General features: G+C 34.6%; 1 protein-coding gene across 1 annotated transcript in view; it reads right to left on the bottom strand.

Moving 5' to 3' along the window:
• The window catches only part of LOC311089896 (xaa-Pro dipeptidase-like), an 82,583-nt gene that overhangs the window by 30,884 nt on the left and 31,463 nt on the right, over positions 1–20,236 (bottom strand). Inside the window, exons 8-9 of the mRNA XM_084124938.1 lie at positions 19,071–19,146; positions 9,414–9,460 (exon numbers count right to left, since the gene is read on the bottom strand). Of these exons, the coding sequence (XP_083981064.1) occupies positions 9,414–9,460; positions 19,071–19,146 (123 nt within the window). The remainder of the gene's footprint in view (positions 1–9,413; positions 9,461–19,070; positions 19,147–20,236) is intronic.

Below are 20,236 nucleotides of genomic sequence, written 5' to 3'. Positions count from 1 at the left end.
AATTTATATCGGAACAGATTACAATGCATTTAAATGCAGGTTCCTTCCCATTACATCCGATGCAATTTGGATTTAGAAAATATCATTCTACGGAAACGGCTAACGTCTTTCTGTTGGAAAATATAAAGGCTAAACTGGAGAAGGGTGGGGTGGTCGGAGCTGCAAGCTTTTGATTTGGTTAATCATGAGGTTCTAATTAATAAGTTATCAACATTTAATTTTTCATCAGATGTTATTAAATGGATAAAATCATATGTTACAGACAGAAAACAATGTGTTCGTGTGGATAATAACATCTCCCAAATAACTGACATTAATTTGGGTGTATCCAGGTTCCATTTTGGGTCCCCTGTTATTCAGTTTATATATCAATGATCTACCTGAGGTCTGTCCACCTACTGTCACCTGCCAGATGTATGCTGATGACACTGTCATATATCTACAGTACCAGTCAAAAGTTTGGAAACATTACTATTTTTAATGTTTTTGAAAGAAGTCTCTTATGCTCATCAAGCCTGCAGTTAAAAAAAACAAAACAAAAAACAAAACAAAAAACAGTAATATTATGAAATATTATTACAATTTAAAATAATGGTTCTCTTTTTTAATATACTTTAAAATGTAATTTATTTTTGTGATGCAAAGCTGAATTTTCATCAGCAAGTACTCCAGTCTTTGGTGTCTTATGATCCTTCAGAAATCATTCTAATATGCTGATTTATGATCAATGTTGGAAACAGTTGTGCTGCTTAATATTTTTTTATAACCTGAGATACTTTTTTCAGGATTATTTGATGAATAAAAAGTTAAAAAGAACTGTATTTATTTAGAATAGAAATCTTTTGTAACAATATACACTACCGTTTAAAAGTTTGGGAACAATAACTATTTTTTTTTAAAGAAATTAGTACTTTAATTCAACAAGGATGCGTTAAATTGATTAAAAAATAACGTTATAAATAGCGTTATTGAAATAACGATTTATATTGTTAGAAATGTTTTTATTTTGAATAAATGCTGTTTTTATGAATAAATGCTGTTAACGTTTTACTCATCAATGAATCCTGAAAAAAGTATTCCAAAAAATATATTAAACAGCACAACTGTTTCCATCATTGATAATAACTGCGTATCAAATCATCATAAGACACCAAAGACTGGAGTACTTGCTGATGAAAATTCAGCTTTGCATCACAAAAATAAATTACATTTTAAAATATATTAAAAAAAGAGAACCATTATTTTAAATTGTAATAATATTTCATAATATTACAGTTTTTTTTTTTTTTTTTACTGCAGGCTTGATGAGCATAAGAGACTTCTTTCAAAAACATTAAAAATAGTAATGTTTCCAAACTTTTGACTGGTACTGTACATGCTACAAACAAGAGGCAAGCTGCAGAAGAGCTATCAGCTGCAATGATCAATATCTCCAATTGGTGAGCAAATTCGTGTCTTCACCTTAATACTGATAAAACAGTGTGTATGTTTTTTTCGAAATCTGCAAATAGAGATCTAGACCCAGATGTCATAGTAGCAGGGAAAAGACTTCCAGTGGTCCAAGAGCTCAAATATTTGGGAATAATAATAGATTCACGTCTTTCATTTAAAACACAGGTGAAAAAGGTCATAAACAGAATCAAATTTAACTTGGCAAATTTCAGACACATTAGGAATAATTTAACTACAGAGGCCTCAAAGTTATACATTAATGCTATGATTTTACTGTCTTACCAGTTGGACACAGACAGGTCGAACCACATTACGACCAGTTGAAATACTTTATAAACGAGCCTTGAAAACGTTGGATAAAAAGTTAAATTCATATCACCATTGTAAAATTGTAATTAAATATGATCTGTTAAATTGGGAAAACATGATTAAGTTTGCTGATATCTTACTTGTATATAAAATTTTTCATGGTATGGCCCCCCCTCCGCTCAATAAATTCATCCAACAAAATCTAAACGCATCCAGCAGAGCGTCTACAAGAGGGGATTGTAAAATACCATGTAGAAAAAGTAGTTTTGGACAGTCAGCTTTCTCTTTTCGAGCAGCTCATACATGGAATACCATACCCACAGAACTAAGGAACAACACATCTATTAAATCATTCTCCAAATCCATAAAACATTGGTTATTGTCAAATCAAATATGCTGCCATAATACAGAATAATATATTTACATTCATCGTTATAGTGGTGTCTCTGTGTGTGCTTATATGTTGCTGATGTATTCAAATGTGTGTCTATACACTTTTATCCGTGTCTACTGTGTGTGATACTTGTCTTTGTTTTTTTGTTTTTTTTCATCAACCTGCCAGTTGTCCAGATCGCGAATAGTAGTGTTATTCTTACTTATTTTTATCTAAGGCTTTCTTATTGATATGTATTTATTGTATTGTTGTAGTGTATTTATTGTTTTCTCTTAACCATCAACCTGCTAGGGACTGAAAATTAGCCTGTATGACTAAATCTGGCACATTTACATTTTGGACTTTGTCCTCATGTTGATTAATGTGCGTTGTCCCTTTTAAATAAATAAATCTAAATCTAAAATGTCTAAAGTCGACTATCGAAATAAAGTGGAACCCCATATTCCACATCCCTTAATCACTCAATACCTAAACTTAACAACGACCTTACTAACTATTAATAAGCAGGCATTAGGAGTTTATTGAGGCAATAGTTAATAGTTAGATAATAGCGAGAATTGGACCCTTAACTAAAATGTGACCCTATATATGTATATATATAATTTTTTTGTGATTTTGTCTAAAGAAATATGAAGTAAACGTGAATAGATCAATATTTCCCTAAATGTGCTCACTGATGGATGTTAGTAATTTTTGCTCTTTTTGCTCGTTAGATCTTACAGCGGCATTCGATACAGTTGATCATAACATTCTCATTGATCGTCTTAGGGATCAGGTTGGTATTCAGGGCTTAGCCCTGAAATGGTTCTCTTCCTATTTGAAGAATAGGACTTTTTCAGTCAATTTAGGGGATTATTTTTCTTCCGTTGCACCTTTTGTGTGTGGGGTTCCACAGGGCTCTATACTGGGACCAATTTTATTTTCTCTTTATATGCTCCCTGTAGGTTTGATTTTTTAGAAATTTGGGATTCAGTATCATCTGTATGGCGATGATTCTCAAATTTATTTACCACTTAAACATGGGCATAAATTTGCCATTCAGTCTCTTCAGGCATGTCTGGCCGAAGTTAAGTGTTGGCTTGCGAATAACTTTCTCCAATTAAATGAGGATAAGACCGAGATGATTTTATTTGGAAATAAGGGGTGTGTGGATGATGACTGCCTGGGGTTGTTTCCTGGGAAAAAAATGTCTAGCGTGAGGAACCTTGGTGTCATTTTTGACTCGGAGCTTAAATTTGACCGGCAAATCAATGCTGTCGTTAAGAATAGTTTCTTCCATCTTAGATCAATATCTAAATTGAAATCTATCCTTTCTTTTGACGATATGGAGAAGGTTGTTCATGCCTTTGTGTCATCCCGTTTGGATTATTGCAATGTGTTGTATTTGGGTGTGAGTCAGGCTTCTCTCTCCCGTTTGCAACTCGTTCAGAACTCAGCTGCTAGACTTTTAACCGGTACTAAGAAGAGAGAGCACATTACTCCAGTGTTAATTAAACTACATTGGTTACCTATACGCTACAGAATTCAATACAAAACGTTGTTGTATGTTTTTAAGTCTCTGCATGGTATAGCGCCTGAGTATGTTACTGATTTAATCAGCCGCTGTCAATCCAGTAGATCTCTGCGCTCAAATGATCAATTGCTTCTCATAGTTCCGCGATCCCGTTTAAAATGTAAAGGTGATCGGGCGTTCTCTGTTGCAGCTCCTAGGCTCTGGAATGACCTTCCTCTGTCTGTAAAAACGTGTCCTTCATTGGGTGTTTTTCAGAGTGCGCTTAAAACTTATTTGTTTTCTTTAGCATTTGATAATGCTTTGTAAGTTGTGTGTCATTTGTTTGCATTGTTTTTATGTTTTTGTTTTTATTTTCTCTTTTTATACCTTCTGTACAGCACTTTGGTTCCACTTGTGGTGTTGAAAGTGCTTTATAAATAAAGTTGAGTTGAGTTGAGTTGAGTAGTAATCACAAACACAAACAAACCGGAGCAGATGCGAATTAACATGTACATGAAATATCAATAACTATAGATTGATTTTGATTTTTCCCTCCTGACAAAATTTGGAAATTTTGTCACCGTTACATTAAAAAAAAACACAAATAGTAGTCAAACACTGAAACTAGAGTCCTAAATCTTTCTAATGACACACATTTTGTAAAGATTAATTAAGAACGTCACAGTAACAGTGAATGTGCAACAACAATCATCTGTGGCCGTCAACGTTCTTTTCAGAAAAAGTCGTGTAGAAACTAGGATTTGGTTTAAGAAACACATGATCATCTGGAGGGAGAGCTTTGAACACTCGTGGACAATGAGGAGCCTTGGAGTCAAAAGGAATGGGAGTCACCGCTTTAAGACGAAGGAAATCGATTGCTAGCTATCCTCTCGTGTTTCTCATGTGTTCAGTAAACGCATGTTCTCCAAACGTCCTCTACACGAGATGAACACATTTCATTATTAAAGCATCCCACCGCACTCATGCACATTCAGAGGAGTTAAGAGATGAATAATTAAGTTTCCAGCATTGTGCAGCGGTGAGAGGCTCTGCAACTAAACTCAATTTAAATCGATTCTGTGTCTCAAATCCTGGATGGTTTTTCCCACGGGAAGCAGCCGCCACTAATGCACATTCAGTGTGAGGAAGAGATTTTCAGTGTTTTAATCGTGAGGTTTGGCACTAACAAACACAACACACTAGAAACACAGAAACGCAAATCAGGATGTGTTACATCCTAAACAAGGATTTCATGTAATTAGTTGTGCTTGCAGAGTGTTTCTAACTCACATTGTCCACTGAAAATGCAGTATTAATCTAATATTTAATGTACAGGGTGGGCCATTTATATGTATACACCGTAATAACATGGGAATGGTTGGTGATATTAAAGTCCTGTTTGTGGCACATTAGTATATATTAGTACACACCACCCATCTTGAGGAGTTTGCCCCCTCACATATACTAATGTGCCACAAACAGGACTTTAATATCACCAACCATTCCCATGTTATTACGGTGTATCCATATAAATGGCCCACCCTGTATATTGTTTCTACATTTACTCCTTAGCCAAGAAGTGATGCTATGCTTTTTTTTTTTCTCTTAAAATACATTTGCTAGTACCTTAACTATGTTGCTCAACAGAACCACATATACCTGATCCTGTTTTCTTGACCCTGTATTGCCTTATTGTGTTTCACTGTAATTTGTAAATTTGCACTTCTATGTTCTATGTATTTATTATGTAACTCTATGTTGTCTTGCACTTTTTTCGCCTTATCTTGGCCAGGTCGCCGTTGTAAATGAGAATTTGTTCTCAATCGGCCTACTTGGTAAAATAAAGGTTAAATAAATTTTTTAAAAAAAAAATAAATGCTGTTAAACATCAACTAAAACTGAGATCTCTTCATTTCTAAAAAGCAATTTTGCGGCAGATTTCGGTGTCATTCCCACTGAGGGGCATCAGCTGCTTCATTTAATAAGTAATTACAAATGTAATGAAGCAAAAATGAGTGTTAAAAATGAGCGTCTATGCTGTGATGCATGATAAAATGTGATGAAAAAAATAAAAAATAAATAATAATCACATAATTCCCTACTATATAGTCTATATATATATATAGATATTGTGTATATATATATTGAGGTGAAGCGACGCAACTGACACTGGAAGGTCACATGATAATGACAACATGGCGAATGTAGTACGTCCAGATTACATTCATACTACACACACTCATACTTTTGAAGTAATTTGTGACCCTGGATCACGTCACCAGTCTCGAGTCGCACGGGTTTATCTGTGGCAATAGCCAACAATACATTGTATGGGTCAAAATGATCGATTTTTCTTTTATGCCAAAAATCATTAGGATATTAAGTAAAGATCATGTTCCATGAGGATATTTTGTAAATTTCCTACTGTAAAGATATAAAACATTTATTTTTGTGAGTGAATGCTGCACAATCGCCAACATAAATGCACAACTTTAAAGAAGATTTTCTCAATGTTTCGATTTTTTTGCACCCTCAGATTCCAGATTTTCAATAGTTGTATCTCGGCCAAATATTGTCCTATCCTAACAAACCACACATCAATGGAAAGCTTATTTATTCAGCTTTTATATGATGTATAAATCTCAATTGCATAAAATTTACCCATGTGACTGGTTTTGTGGTCCAGGGTCACATTTCTTATTCAAGATAAGTACCTACTCAAGAGAGTGTGTGATTTTGGACGTAGCCACCGTCTATGCTGTCAGTTATATGTTATTTTATGCCGTCTATTTATATGTCTGTTAACTGCAAGATGTGTGTTTTGGTCATTCTGACTGCTTGATGAAAAAAGAAAAAAGAAAAAAAAGACAAATATTTCTGTAATCTTCTTTAACCAACCGGACAGCAAGTACCCACCAACAATACCACTGTAACCAATCAATCACAACATTAACAATTATTGTTTTGTGGATGTTCATTTAAATTATGTTGCAGTGTTCTGTTCTTCAAACAACAATAAATATGGCATAATTTCAGTTTTGTTCCATCCAGATGTAAAAACTACTGAATGATCTAAAAGATGATCTAGTAAGTTTTGTTTTTCTTGAAAGAAGGATGCATTAAATTGATCAAAAGTAAATACATTCATAATAAAAAACACTATTTCAAATAAATGCTGTTCTTTTGAACTTTATATTCATCAGAGAATCCTGAAAAATAAAATGCATCACAGTTTCTACAAAAATATGAAGCAGCACAACTGTTTTCAACACTGATAATAATCATAAATGTTTCTTGAGCATCAGATCATCATATTAGAGTGATTTCTGAAGGATCATGTGACACTGAAGACTGGAGTACTTGCTGATGAAAATTCAGCTTTGCATTACAAAAATAAATTACATTTTACTATATATTCACATAGAAAACAGCAAATGTTTCACATTTTCTACTGTTTTTGATCAAATTAAAACACCCTTGTTGAGCAGAAGAGCCTTCATTCAAAAACATGTAAAAAAAAAAAAAAAAAACCTTTTGAATGGCAGTGTAGGTTCACACTTGAGACACTTGTTTGCAAACTTTTACGAAACAAGCCAAGACCACTTGCAGAAAATAAAGTCCATCAATGTTTCCCCTCACTTGAGCTCATCCCTAGTGAGTGTGCGAGTAACGCTGACCGCTGTGAGTCACGACCTTGCCTGCGGGTCTGTCCTGTTATAACACACACACACACACACACACACACCTGTTCGCCCAAATCTCTCTCATTACGTCCAGTCATCAGGTGAGTCACCGGCCTCTAATGGTCTAATGCGACTGTGTGACACACAACGAGGCTCAAAGCATCTCTCACATTAATAACCCTCATGATCCCTGCAGGAAACTGACATTCACAGCCAAAAAAAAAGAAAGTTAGGAGGAAACCGAACGGAAATTGGCTTCTCCTGAGAGATGAATGGAGTGATGTCACGAGAGAAGGTCACTTCCCAGCATGCACTTGTGTGTCCAGAGCTGAAAGCTGATTAGAGGAAGTAGATCTTGCATCACAATCTCTGAAGGTCTGGAGAAAGCCACTGTTGCACGAACCCGTTCGAGAGCTTCGGACGCTTCTTTAGAGGACAAGCGGAGGGAGTCGGTCTTATCTTACAGTTCTCGACCGGAAGATTTTGAGGGAAAATCCCTGTAAAAAAAAGCTGCAGCTTATCAGAGCTTTTGTTTGGAGAGGAGAGAGCGGGTCGACTGGTCTTATCAGACACAAAACACTATCACAGCTAGAAGATCAACACCTCACACAGATAACACTGCAAACTGCAGCGTGGCGGAGGACTAAAGCTTAACTACAAGATGCTCTTCATATAACACTTACATTTATGAATGAAAAATACAGTAAAAACAGTCAAATGTTAAATATTATTACAATTTAAAACAGCTGTTTTCTATGTGAATATATAGTAAAGTGTAATTTATTCCTGTGATCAAAGCTGAATTTTCAGCATCATTACTCCAGTCTTCAGTGTCACATGATCCTTCAGAAATCACTCTAATATGATGATTTGATGCTCAAGAAACATTTATGATTATTATCAATGTTGAAAACAGTTGTGATGCTTCATTTTTTTTTTTTTTTTCAGGATTCTTTGATGAATATAAAGTTCAAAACAACAGCATTTAATGGAAATAGAATCTTTTGTAACATTATAAATGTCTTTACTGTCACTTTAGATCAATTTAATGTGTCATTGATGAATAAAAGTATTAACAAACAAATCTTACGCCCCTGAAGACGATCTATTTTTGCAATCAGAACAGTATTTATCTATTATTTATCTAGATTAAGAAAAACTTATATGACAATCTTAAACATAGATCAACGGCAGCAATAAACAAAAACAAATTCACTACAAAAAGATAACAAAATATCAAACTCAAATGAATCTCACATTAATTATTTGCACAAAAAATAACTATCAAAAACAAAAACAATCAAATCAACCTGGTTGATTTCAATGAGGCGGGATGTAGAGTTTCCAAAAGAACAGCAACGATATACTGACACAAAACAAATGATGTTTTCGGATGTTAAAGAGGACCTGTATGCCCTTTTATAAAGTCTGGATGTTGTTTCAGGCTCTACTAGAACAGGTTTTCCTGCTTGAATGTTGATTATTCTCCTCATATTCTCCATTGTTGCGGCTCCTCTCTTCCCAGTCTGTCAGTAACGCTCTGTTTACTTCCTGTCTCTATGAAGCCCCTCCTTCTGAAAAGCATACTGTGCTCTGATTGGTCGGCTGGATCAGTGTGTTGTGATTGGTCGAGCACTTCGAGCGTGTTTGGGAAATGTTCCGCCCCTTTCCATAACCGCCAGTTTAACACACTACTAACTAACTCAACCAGGCCCCGCCCCTTTATTCTGCGCATTAATTATTATAATCAGGAATATTGTGACGTGTTCATTCCCGGAAGAAACTCAAGACTACAATGGAGGAGTTTCAGGAGTTCAGAAACACTGACACTGATACAGATAAGAACTTTTTCATGTTCAAACACTAAGAAGCACTAAAACTCCCTAACAAAAACTTTGATGGTAAAGCATTCATTTTGTTTGGTTCTCAGTGGAAGCATAGACTGGTTCTGACAGTGAGTTCACAGAAAAAAGGGTGTGAGTTTCTTCATTAGGGCTTCACTTCAGGAAAGGATTTAATCATGCAATCTGAAACACTGGCGGCTCAATCAATCAAACAAACCAATCAATCAATCAATACTCACCTCTCCATCTCATACTCTTTCAGGCCCGGCTTCACGCGCTTCATCACCTGCAAGGAAACAGATATAACAGATAATATAAAACATTCAATTATCCATCCATCTCCATCATCACACTGAGGGATTCCCTTTCCCCTCTCCGGATCGAGTCTAATAATCTCGATGAACTCTCGCAACGAGAGCCGCAAAATGGCTCTGAAAATGACCAGCAATTGCCTTCAAATTACAGAAGGACTCATCCATTTGATGAGATAACAGTCATTTTCAGCGCTGCGGAGAGGAACGAGTGCGAGTGTGTGTCGAGGGCGGATTAGAGGGGCTGTTTGATGATTGCAGGTTAGGAAGCTTTTATTTTAATCGAGAGACTGAGTCACAGCAGCACTGAAGGATCCCCGGGAGAACGTGGAGATCAGGTTGTTTAAAATAATGACACAGTAGTGTTGGGTGACACAGGCAATATGATACTTATAGGAATAAAGAATATGAAAAAAGAAGAAGAAGAATAGCTTTCAGCTAGGTTGCATTCAACTAAAGAGATGTATAATGTTACAGAAGATTGTATTTCAAATAAATGAAATGAGTGAGTTCTCTGTTCTTTTGAAAAAAGTCTGAAAAAATTAAATGCATCACGGTCTGTTTACAAATAATCTGAAGCAAAGTTTTCAACATTGATAATCATAAATGTTTTTTGAGCAGTAAATCAAGTCTGCATAATTTCATGTAAAAAAACCACTGAATAATCTAAATATTGCTAAGTATTAAGAAGTTGATACTTTAATTCAGCAAGGACGCATTCAATTGATCGAAAGTGACAGAACTGTTACAAAATGTAACAAAAGATTCTATTCTAATCCTGAAAAAATAAAATATATCACGGTTTCCGCAAAAAATCAACACTGATAATAATCATAAATGTTTCTCGAGCATCAAATCATCATATTAGAATGATTTCTGAAGGATCATGTGACACTGAAGACTGGAGTAATGATGCTGAAAATTCAGCTTTGATCACAGAAATAAATTACATTCTCAAATATATTCACATAGAAAACAGCGGTTTTAAATTCTAATAATATTTTGTGATTTTTACTGTATTTTTAATTAAATAAATTCATGTTTGATCACAGGAATAAATTACACTTTACTATATATTCACATAGAAAACAGTTATTTTAAATTGTAATAATATTTAGCAATTTTTAAAGTATTTTTGATCAAATAAATTGAAGCAAAGTTTTCAACATTGATAATAATCATAAATGTTTTTTGAGCAGTAAATCAAGTCTGCATAATGTCAGTTTTGTTCCATCAAGATGTAAAAACTACTGAATAATCGAAATATTGCTCAAAAGTTTGAGGTTAGTAAGTTTTTCTTTTCCTTGAAAGAAGTTGATACTTTTATCCAGCAAGGACGCATTCAATTGATTGAAAGTGACAGAACTGTTACAAAATGTAACAAAAGATTCTATTTCAAATAAATGCTGTTCTTTTGAACTTTCAATTCATCAAAGAATCCTGAAAAAATTATATATATCATGGTTTCTACAAAAATCAACATTGATAATAATCATAAATGTGATTCTTGATCATCAAATCATCATATTAGAGTGATTTCTGAAGGATCATGTGACACTGAAGACTGGAGTAATGATGCTGAAAATTCAGCTTTGATCACAGGAATAAATTACACTTTACTATATATTCACATAGAAAACACTTATTTAAAATTCAAAAAATATTTCGCAATATCTTTGATCAAATAAATGTAGCCTTGGTGAGCAGAAGAGACTTCTTTCAAAAACACTACACTTTTTAGTGTCGTTATCTCCAACATGCAGAGTTTAGTTTCATTAGACACATTCAAATAGAAAATGGTTATTTGAAATTGTAATAATATTTCACAATATCACCATTTTTACTGTATCATTCTGAGAAAAGAGAGCGAGGAGGAGCAAAAAATGACAACTTGTCTCGTCTCACGCTGCATTAAACGCTCAGAGTCTCCTGAGAAAGATCACCAGGATGCACTGGGAGTTTGGGAATGACGGGAATGAGCGGATCAGGTGTCGAGCGCTGGGCTTTAATGACGTCCCGCGAGAGGATAGACATGCTCATGCTAACTTATCATTTGTCCCTATAAGTTCTTCCTGTGCTGAATATAAATGACTCATTACGAATATAAAAAGGTCCAGTGTTCTGATGCATCTTGTCAGAAACATTAAGAGGATTAAAGGCATGTAGAAAAACCCCAAAGAAAGCAGGGCACAAGGTCAGAGTTTCTACAAGCGACAAGAAACCCAATGCAATTCATACAGTAAACTAATTCAGGGCTGTGAGCAGAAAATTGTTCTAGGCTACAAAAAGTGTCTACCAGGAACAATCTATTAAAACAAAATTAATTCAATCAGTTAGTAGCACTATTCGGATGGGATTCGCTTTCTAGATTACTCTAAATGAGTTACAATTAAAGAATCTAATGTAATGCATGCCTATTTTAAAGAGAACATGGGTTTGATTTCAAGACATAAACCGATAAAATATATACCCTGAATGCAAAGCAAGTTGCTTTGGTTAAAATCACCTCAATCCCAAGTTAGCAGAGGAACCACAGGTGAAATAGTCTAGTTTCGAAAGTAAAAACTCAATACATTTTCTCTATAGTGAAATTGATTTTTAACAACAACTTTTAAACCTTTAAAGACAGGCTTACTGTGAGCTATGTGGTTGTTAATCGATGGTATTTGATTCTGTTGAAGCTGTCAGCCTGCATTATTTCAGCTTAGTTTTAAAATAATCATGTTTATCAGTGGAATTCCTGGCGAAAAACTACATTACCCATGATGCTGTGCAGACACTTACACCAATCAGAGGTGAATAGAGCTCTTTAGCTCCGCCCACTCCAATAAAGCACTGCGAATGTAATCAAGTTGATCTCGCTACGCTCACAAAATACTTCGTTTTATATACCTATATCGTTTTTAATTATATTATGCTGTCTGCAATGCATCATGGGATTGTAGTTCTTTCCCTCACTAAAGCCGTTTAGTACACAGTCTTGTGCCTTTTTATCTGATTTAAAAAAAACTTTTTTGCTTCAAATCAAAGTTGGTAGTGTTGTGAATCTCTTCGTAACTAGCTGGTTTGGTTCATGGCTTAAAACGCTTTCATTAAGACCTTTTTTAAATCCCTAAGGGAAAAAGGAATGGAAAAATACACTTCCAGAACCAGCGCTGCTAAAAAAAAAAGGGCTCACTAATGCACTCCATTTGCTATAATATGCCAGAAAAACAAAATTATGCCAGAAATTAAAGTACGTCTGCATTAAACATGAATTTACTATGTTGGCATCCTCCTAAACTAGTCTTGTCTGAATAGAGTTAATGAAACTGCACTATATGTGTGGGATAAAATATAAAAATGCTTGATTGATTGAAAAAAAAAAAACGTTATTTGATGATATATAACCATTGCATTTCATGCATCTCTAAACTGATACAGAACATCAAGATGTTAGATTCTCTTCAGAAATTTACATTATGCATTTTGGCATTTTGCCTTTATTCAGAGCAACTTACAGTTCATTAAAGCTGAAAATCGAACCATTGACTCTGGCATTATTAGCACCATTCCCTACATGCTCGAAACCACATCTGCATATAGTCCATTATTCATATCTGTAAGGTTAAAGGTCAAATAAATGCTGTCCGCTCTTGTCAGACTCAATTAAACAGTAAAAGCCTCTGGACTGGAGCTGAACTCTTAATCTCCGCTCGCCTCAGCTCTCCTCACCGCAAAGACAAAATCAGCATTTAAGTCGGTCATTTACATTTCAAACTAGCAAAACTTGCTTCTGTAAGCATCACTGACAGACCGCTGCACATTCAGATGGATCTCACGTAACCCGTCAGGAACTGCTCACATTTCACACCCAAAAATAAAGACAGTCATGTTTTGCTTAAAGAAACTGGAGCCTATTTTAAGGCCCATTGAGATCCTCAAAAGAAAACGAATGTCCATTTTTGAGTGAAATATGACATTCAGTCAAAGCTCTGGAGAGAGAAAGAGGAGAAAACTGAGATCCTCACCTTGTTAAATCGAGCCGACAAGCATTTTAGACCATGCATGAAAGTAAGAAAGAACACATTAATTTTTCAGACAACCTCTGAAATATTAATTAACAAAATATGTTAATGAAGACGAAACTGAAACTGCATAAAAAAAAAAATAACAAAAAAAAAAACCGGCTAACTCCAGGAACACCACTTGATTCCCTGGGACTCAAGATTTTTATTTCACTTAAAGTGCCCATATTATGCTATTTTAAAGATTCCTAATTTTGTTTCTGGGGTCTCCTACAACAGATTTACATTCATCCACGGTCAAAAAACACAAATTGTATCCTCATATACTGTAATTTCAGCATCAGCTCTTTTCTCTCAGTGTCTGAAACGCTTCCATCAAGGATTCAGTCTCTCTAAGCTCCGCCTCTCTGAGAGCTGCTCTGCTGTGATTGGTCAGAAAGCAGACGCTCATTATCATATCTGAATCTCAGCTCTTGATCACAGTGATATGAACAGTAACGATGGCGTGGGTTTTACCGTATCAATCTCAGAAAACAGCGTCTTCTCGACACGAACAACACGAACCAAACTCTTCCAGTCTCAGATAAACTACAGTGTTTGAGGGCGGGGCTAAGAGACGCTGCTCAGCCAATCAAGACCACAGGCTGGCATTATGCTAATTAGTTACAAGTGAGAATGGAATTACTGACGACACATCGCTTCAGAATCGCTTCTGTAAGTTCGCGCTCGATCGGCCCAAAGTCCGGCATCCGACCAGCGCGGAAGGTCTTTTCTCGAGGCAAAGTATTTTTTGATTAAATGAAATACATTTGAATATGTATTCTCTTGTTATTTCATCTGACTCCATAAATGAAAAGGTTTTTTAATGATATCTGTGCATCATTAAATGTGAGTGAATGTTTGACTGTTCTTTTTAACTCTTTAATGAAAATAATGTCAAAGTCAGTTAGAATAATCAAATGTAACAATTGATTATGTCAGGTGAATGTATCACGCCAATTTCATAATCAATTCAAAGATAATCGATACAAAACATCAAAATCTCTAGAATAAAGAGAAGAGATGCAAACCTAACTTTAAAATACATGATGTTAAGAGTTTTTGGTCACTCTTAGCATCATGGGCCAACTTGAGTTACAAAAAGGCCCCGATCTTCTCATTGCATTCCATTATATAGACAGAACCTCTTTCACATGGAAACATCTTCTAACAATGGAAATTTGCATTCAGAGGTTACACCTTTTGGGGGGTAGGAGACCATTTGCCAGGAGACCACCTTCCTTTGTGTGCCAGTTATCCCTAAACTCTTAAAAACCTTATTACCTTTTGTTTTACTTATTTGGAAATGAGACATTTGTACCAGTCGCACTGAGACATTTCAAATGATACCAAAATGTACAATACTTGATGATAATCATTCACATTAAACTATATATTTTCTTGGGTGAATTCAGGTGATCTGAGCATGAGAGAGAGAGGGGGTGAGGGATGAGGGAATGAAATGTAGGAGGTCTCGATAGTGCACAAGGGGGAGTTCAAATGTTAATTTCCAGAGAGGTCAATTCTTACACTTCTTTCTTTTGGGAGACAAAAATGCCATTAATCTGCACTTTGATCTGTGAAACTTTGCAGAACTTCTACATTCACACACTATTACTCTATTACACACTGCATGAAAGGGAATATCCAAAATTGCATAATAGGGGCGATATAATGGTAACGATTAAAGCTTCTATTGATGATTCTTTTAGAGTTTTGAGGAAGAAAGATCTCTGGAAACGTTGCTCCCTCCACATCAGCACACGAACAGAGCCGCTCCACAACCATTAATGGAACTGAATGTCATAAAAAATGGAAGCGATTCTAAATAAAAAATAGATTTAGATTCTCAACCCTTGTCTAAACTCTTCCCGCTCAATGGTTTCTCGTGGCCGTACAGTGAACTCTTCCATATCCCTCGTTCCTCATTTCGGCATTCAAAAAACAATTTGTTTCCATTGTGGCCGTGACTCATGTCCTCTTAAACTGAATATCCAGTAATAAAGGAAGACGAGAGGTTACAGGCGTGAGATGTTTGTCTATATCAGCTCTGGCTAACACTGGCACTTATGAAGACCTATGTGTGTTAATATGTGCCGAGGCCTTCGCTGCTGGAAACGAGAGTTCAAAGGAGCCGCAAAACCGGTCCTTGAGACCTTCAACTGAGGATCGACCCGGTCCGCCAAGGCCATTCTCCATTTGATGAGGTGCTGAGGTTATTTTCTTCAGATAATGCAAGGACAAGCGTTCACTGCGCTTCTACAATGCCGTCTACACACGTGGCTGAATCCTGAACACTAATGACGGAGATGGAAATCTTTTTCAACAGTGTTAGAGGAAGAGTTCACCCAAAAATGAAAATTGTCATTATTTACTCATGCTCACGTCGATCGAGACCGGTCTGATTTATTTATTTGTTTGGTTATAAAAGAGGAATTCTGAAAATTCAGTCAAGCTCCAAAAAAGGACATAAACGCATAATTAAAGTATGAAAAAACATTCCATGCACTGTAAAAAAATAAAGATTATTGGAGTGTTTTACAAGAGAATACCATTTCAGTTTATGTAAAAAAAAAAAAAAAAAAATCATGTTTATTTCAATGTGTTCATTTGTGAAATTAACTGGGAATTTCTGTATGATTTTACTTAAAGCCTTTATGTATAATGCATTATAAAGGTATTCAGAATGTACATTATAATGCATTTTATTTTTGCATAAATAACTGATAAATGCATTGTAATATTTGCAGATTCATTCATTGTTACATCTGAAATTGTTTGTTTGTCATGTTTCAGTGTAACAATGAATAGATAAGTATTATAATGCATTATAACGGCTTACAGTTATTCATGAGATCATACAATGCATTATAAGGAAAACACTTTTAGAATGCATTATAAAGTAAATATAAAGTAAAGTGTAAAGCCTTTATCTATAATGCATGAGAAAGTTATTCATAATGTACATTAGAATGCATTATATCTTTTCATAAATAATTGTAATCAAAGTTAAAATGCATTATAAAATTTGCATTGGTTGTTTCTCATGCGTTTTAATGCATTATACTTTCTAAAGGCCTAACATAAGTATTATAATGTAAACTATTTACAATTATTCATGAGACTATTATAAGGTGCATTACAAGCCATAATCAATGCATTGAAAATACTTTTATAATGCATTACATATAAAGGCTTAAAGTAAAGAGTTACTCACTATAAGTCTTTATTATACAGCTATAAAAACAATTGTTTAAAAACCTTAAGGTTTTAAAACAACATGAGTTAAATGAAGTAAATAATGACAGAAGTATAATTTATGAGTGATCTATTCCATTAAGAACAATCTGTTTCCCTAAGAGTCGTGTTGTGTGGAAATCTCTCAATAACTGCGACATGAATCGATGTTCAGAAACCCTCATGATGTAACGATCAATGTTAGAGCCAGCCGTTACTATGATAAATATGATCTTAGCTTAAACACACAATATTAATTAATGTACAAACCACAGACTGGCCCATTAATATCCAACACTCTTAAAAAGGCTTTTTATTCATTACTGGATATCAGGAACTTATTCTGCCACGAAGCAGCACCATCAATCTCGGGTTATTAAATTATTTTGAGTCTCTCAGAGTTTTATCCACGTCGGCCGCTCGACTGCCGTACATTTGAAACGTCATGTTCCCTTAATAAATACCGTCTAACAGCGCATATATCAGGAGTCTGCGTTCATCTGGAAGCGGAGCGGAATAATATACATTATGAGAGCGGCGTGCGTTGCATGATTAATGACACAGATCTACACTTTAGACTATGTTAGAAAGTAATTTACAAGAGCAAATTGTGCCCTGATTGCATTATTTTTCTGTTTGTATTGTTTTAGCATCTGATTCAATAAGGAACTGTTAGGTAAACTACACTGTAAAAAATATCTTTTTGATTTTAATAAACTAAACTTAATTTAACTTAACTAAACTTAATTTGTTTAAATGATTCGTCCATTGTATTTGAATTGGTTCGGCTTTTGGGAAGCAAGTAAAACTCAAAACAACCCATGGAAAAAAGAAACTAAATATAATGAAGTGATATTTTGTACAGTGTAGATATAATGGGTCTTCTGGATGCAATCTGAGGTCATATGTGAGATCCGTTACACTGCAAAAATGATTTTCTTACTTTTACTTACATTTTATCTTGCTTTTCAGTACAAATTAGGGATGCACTGATATGAACATTTTGACCGATATTGATAATTCTTTATATTTGAAAGCCGATAACCGATATATTGGCCGATAAATCTAAATCCAAATTTTCAGATAATTGTTGAGAGCCTGATAACAAAAACAAAAGTCTAACCATTAAAATTCCCAACACACAATTATAATGTTCTCATTATAATTTTATGCAGCCGATATGACAGACTTGTGCTGCACATTGTACTGAACTGTATTTTCCATTTTTGAAGTGATTCCAATCATATTTCAAGCAATTCAAAACCATCATGGCGATCAGTGCGCATCTGAAGTGTCTCAGCTGAAGAAAATAATACATTATTTATCATCTTTAATATATATCGGGCAAATTTTCTTATCAGGCCGATAACAATAACATTAAAAATGAACATATATCGGCCAATACCGATATGGTGGTAAGTATATTGTTAATGGCATGACTAATACGAATACATACAAATTCTTAAATTAAGATACATTTACTTGACAAGCAAAATTACTTATTATTATGATATTAAGTCTTGTTTTCTGAAAAACGCATCAAAATTAAGTGAGTTTGTGCTTAAAACATGAACAAATATCAGCCAATGGGGTCAGAAAAATAATCTTAATTCAAAGGGAAACCAAGAATATGTTTCTGACCCCACTGGCAAACATTTGTTCTTGTTTTAATCAAAAACTCACTTAATTTTGATGCATTTTTTCAGAAATAATATATTCAGTCATTTTGCTTCTCAAGTAAATATATCTTGATTTAAGAATGATATTTGTAATAGAAAACGAGAATTTTTTTTTTTTTTTTACAGTTTAGAAAGCTCTGCTCCTCATTTGACCATTTCATGAATTACTGCCATCATGATAAACATGAAATGCACACAATTATCTATTTTATTAATCTTCCATTTACTGTATAGTGAAGATGGACTGCAGGTTTCTGAGCTGAAATATCAACTGTTTTGCATTCTGGTATTGCCTGGTATCAGTGAAGGATAAATGCAATGCTGGCCTAGATAGTGATCAAACGAGGTTTAAGATTTCGGAAGCTGCACATCAAGAGTTTACTACACACAACACACTAGACTATTCACTGTAAAACACTGCTGCGTTTCCCAAAACATCAAAAGCACAAGGAGATCATAGAAGACTTATGATGCTACCAATCATTTAAGTCTTCTTAACTTTAAAAATAAGTTTATATGCTTTTTTTTAGCATGCATTTAGGGCATGTAAAGCTCAAGAACACCCTAACTCATTAATAAAAGTGGGCTGAGCTTTGTGGAAGTGAAACACACAGATGTTTTACCTCTTTGTGGGCTTCACTGGAGATGCGGTTGGTGTAGCGCAGGACTTCCAGCTCCATGTCTGTCTTTAGCAGACGACTACAGACACACAGAGACAGAGATGAGCAGAATATATTCATGTGCATATGAAGATATAACATCTTAAAGCAATAAGAGGCTGTGTGTTACAGTGCTATAACTTAACTGTTGGACACCTTTAATACAATAATGCAGAGTTCAACGGATGTGCTCACACTACTTTTCAAAGTTTGGGGTTGGTAAAACTCACCAAGGCTGCATTTATTTGAACAAAAATACCAGATTTAAAAAAAATAATAATTAGATAATATATACAGTGCTATGCATAAGTTTAGACACCCATGCTAAAGTTGACTAAAAAGAGGAATACAAAATCATCTTTTGGAAATTGAACTTAATGCCTTAATTCAAAAAAATTGGAAAAATCCAACCTTTAAGTACACAAATTTTCTTTGTGAATGAATAATGTATCGTAAATAAATAAATGTTCTTCCTTAAAATACAGGGTGCATAAGTCTGGACACCCCTAGAGATTGGCATGGAGTACTTTCCATAAGATCATCTCTCAATGCAAATCAAACTAGCTTTTAGGCTAACTGAAATAAAACCATGCCAATCTCTAGGTATGGTGAAGGCTATGTGATGATGTGGGGCTATTTTAATCCCAAAGGCCAAGGGAACTTTATCAGGATGCATAGTATCCTGGATCCATGAACTAACTGGCCTTTAAAAATAAAAATCTGCCTGCCTCTATGGGAATTTAACATAGGGGTGTCCAAACTTATGCACCATGTATTTTAAGGAAGAACATTTATTTATTTACAATACATTATTCATTAACAAAGAAAATTGGTGTCCTTAAAGGTTGGATTTTTCCTCATTTTTTAAATTAAGGCATTAAGTTCAATTTCCAAAAGATGATTTTTTATTCCTCTTTTTAGTCAACTTTAGCATGGGTGTTTAAACTTATGCATAGCACTGTATATATATATATATATATATATATATATATATATATTATTACCATTTAATATTTATGGTATGTTTTCTATGTGAAAATATAGTAAAGTGTGATTTTTTCCTGTGATCAAAGCTGATTTTTCTTCAGTCTTCAGTGTCACATGATCCTTCAGAAATCATTCTAATATGA

Source organism: Abramis brama, assembly GCF_963993115.1.
Source record: "Abramis brama genome assembly, chromosome: 9".
NCBI classification, from domain to species: domain Eukaryota; kingdom Metazoa; phylum Chordata; class Actinopteri; order Cypriniformes; family Leuciscidae; genus Abramis; species Abramis brama.
Note: the sequence above shows the minus strand (reverse complement) of the source record. Positions and strands in the feature narration are given on the sequence as shown.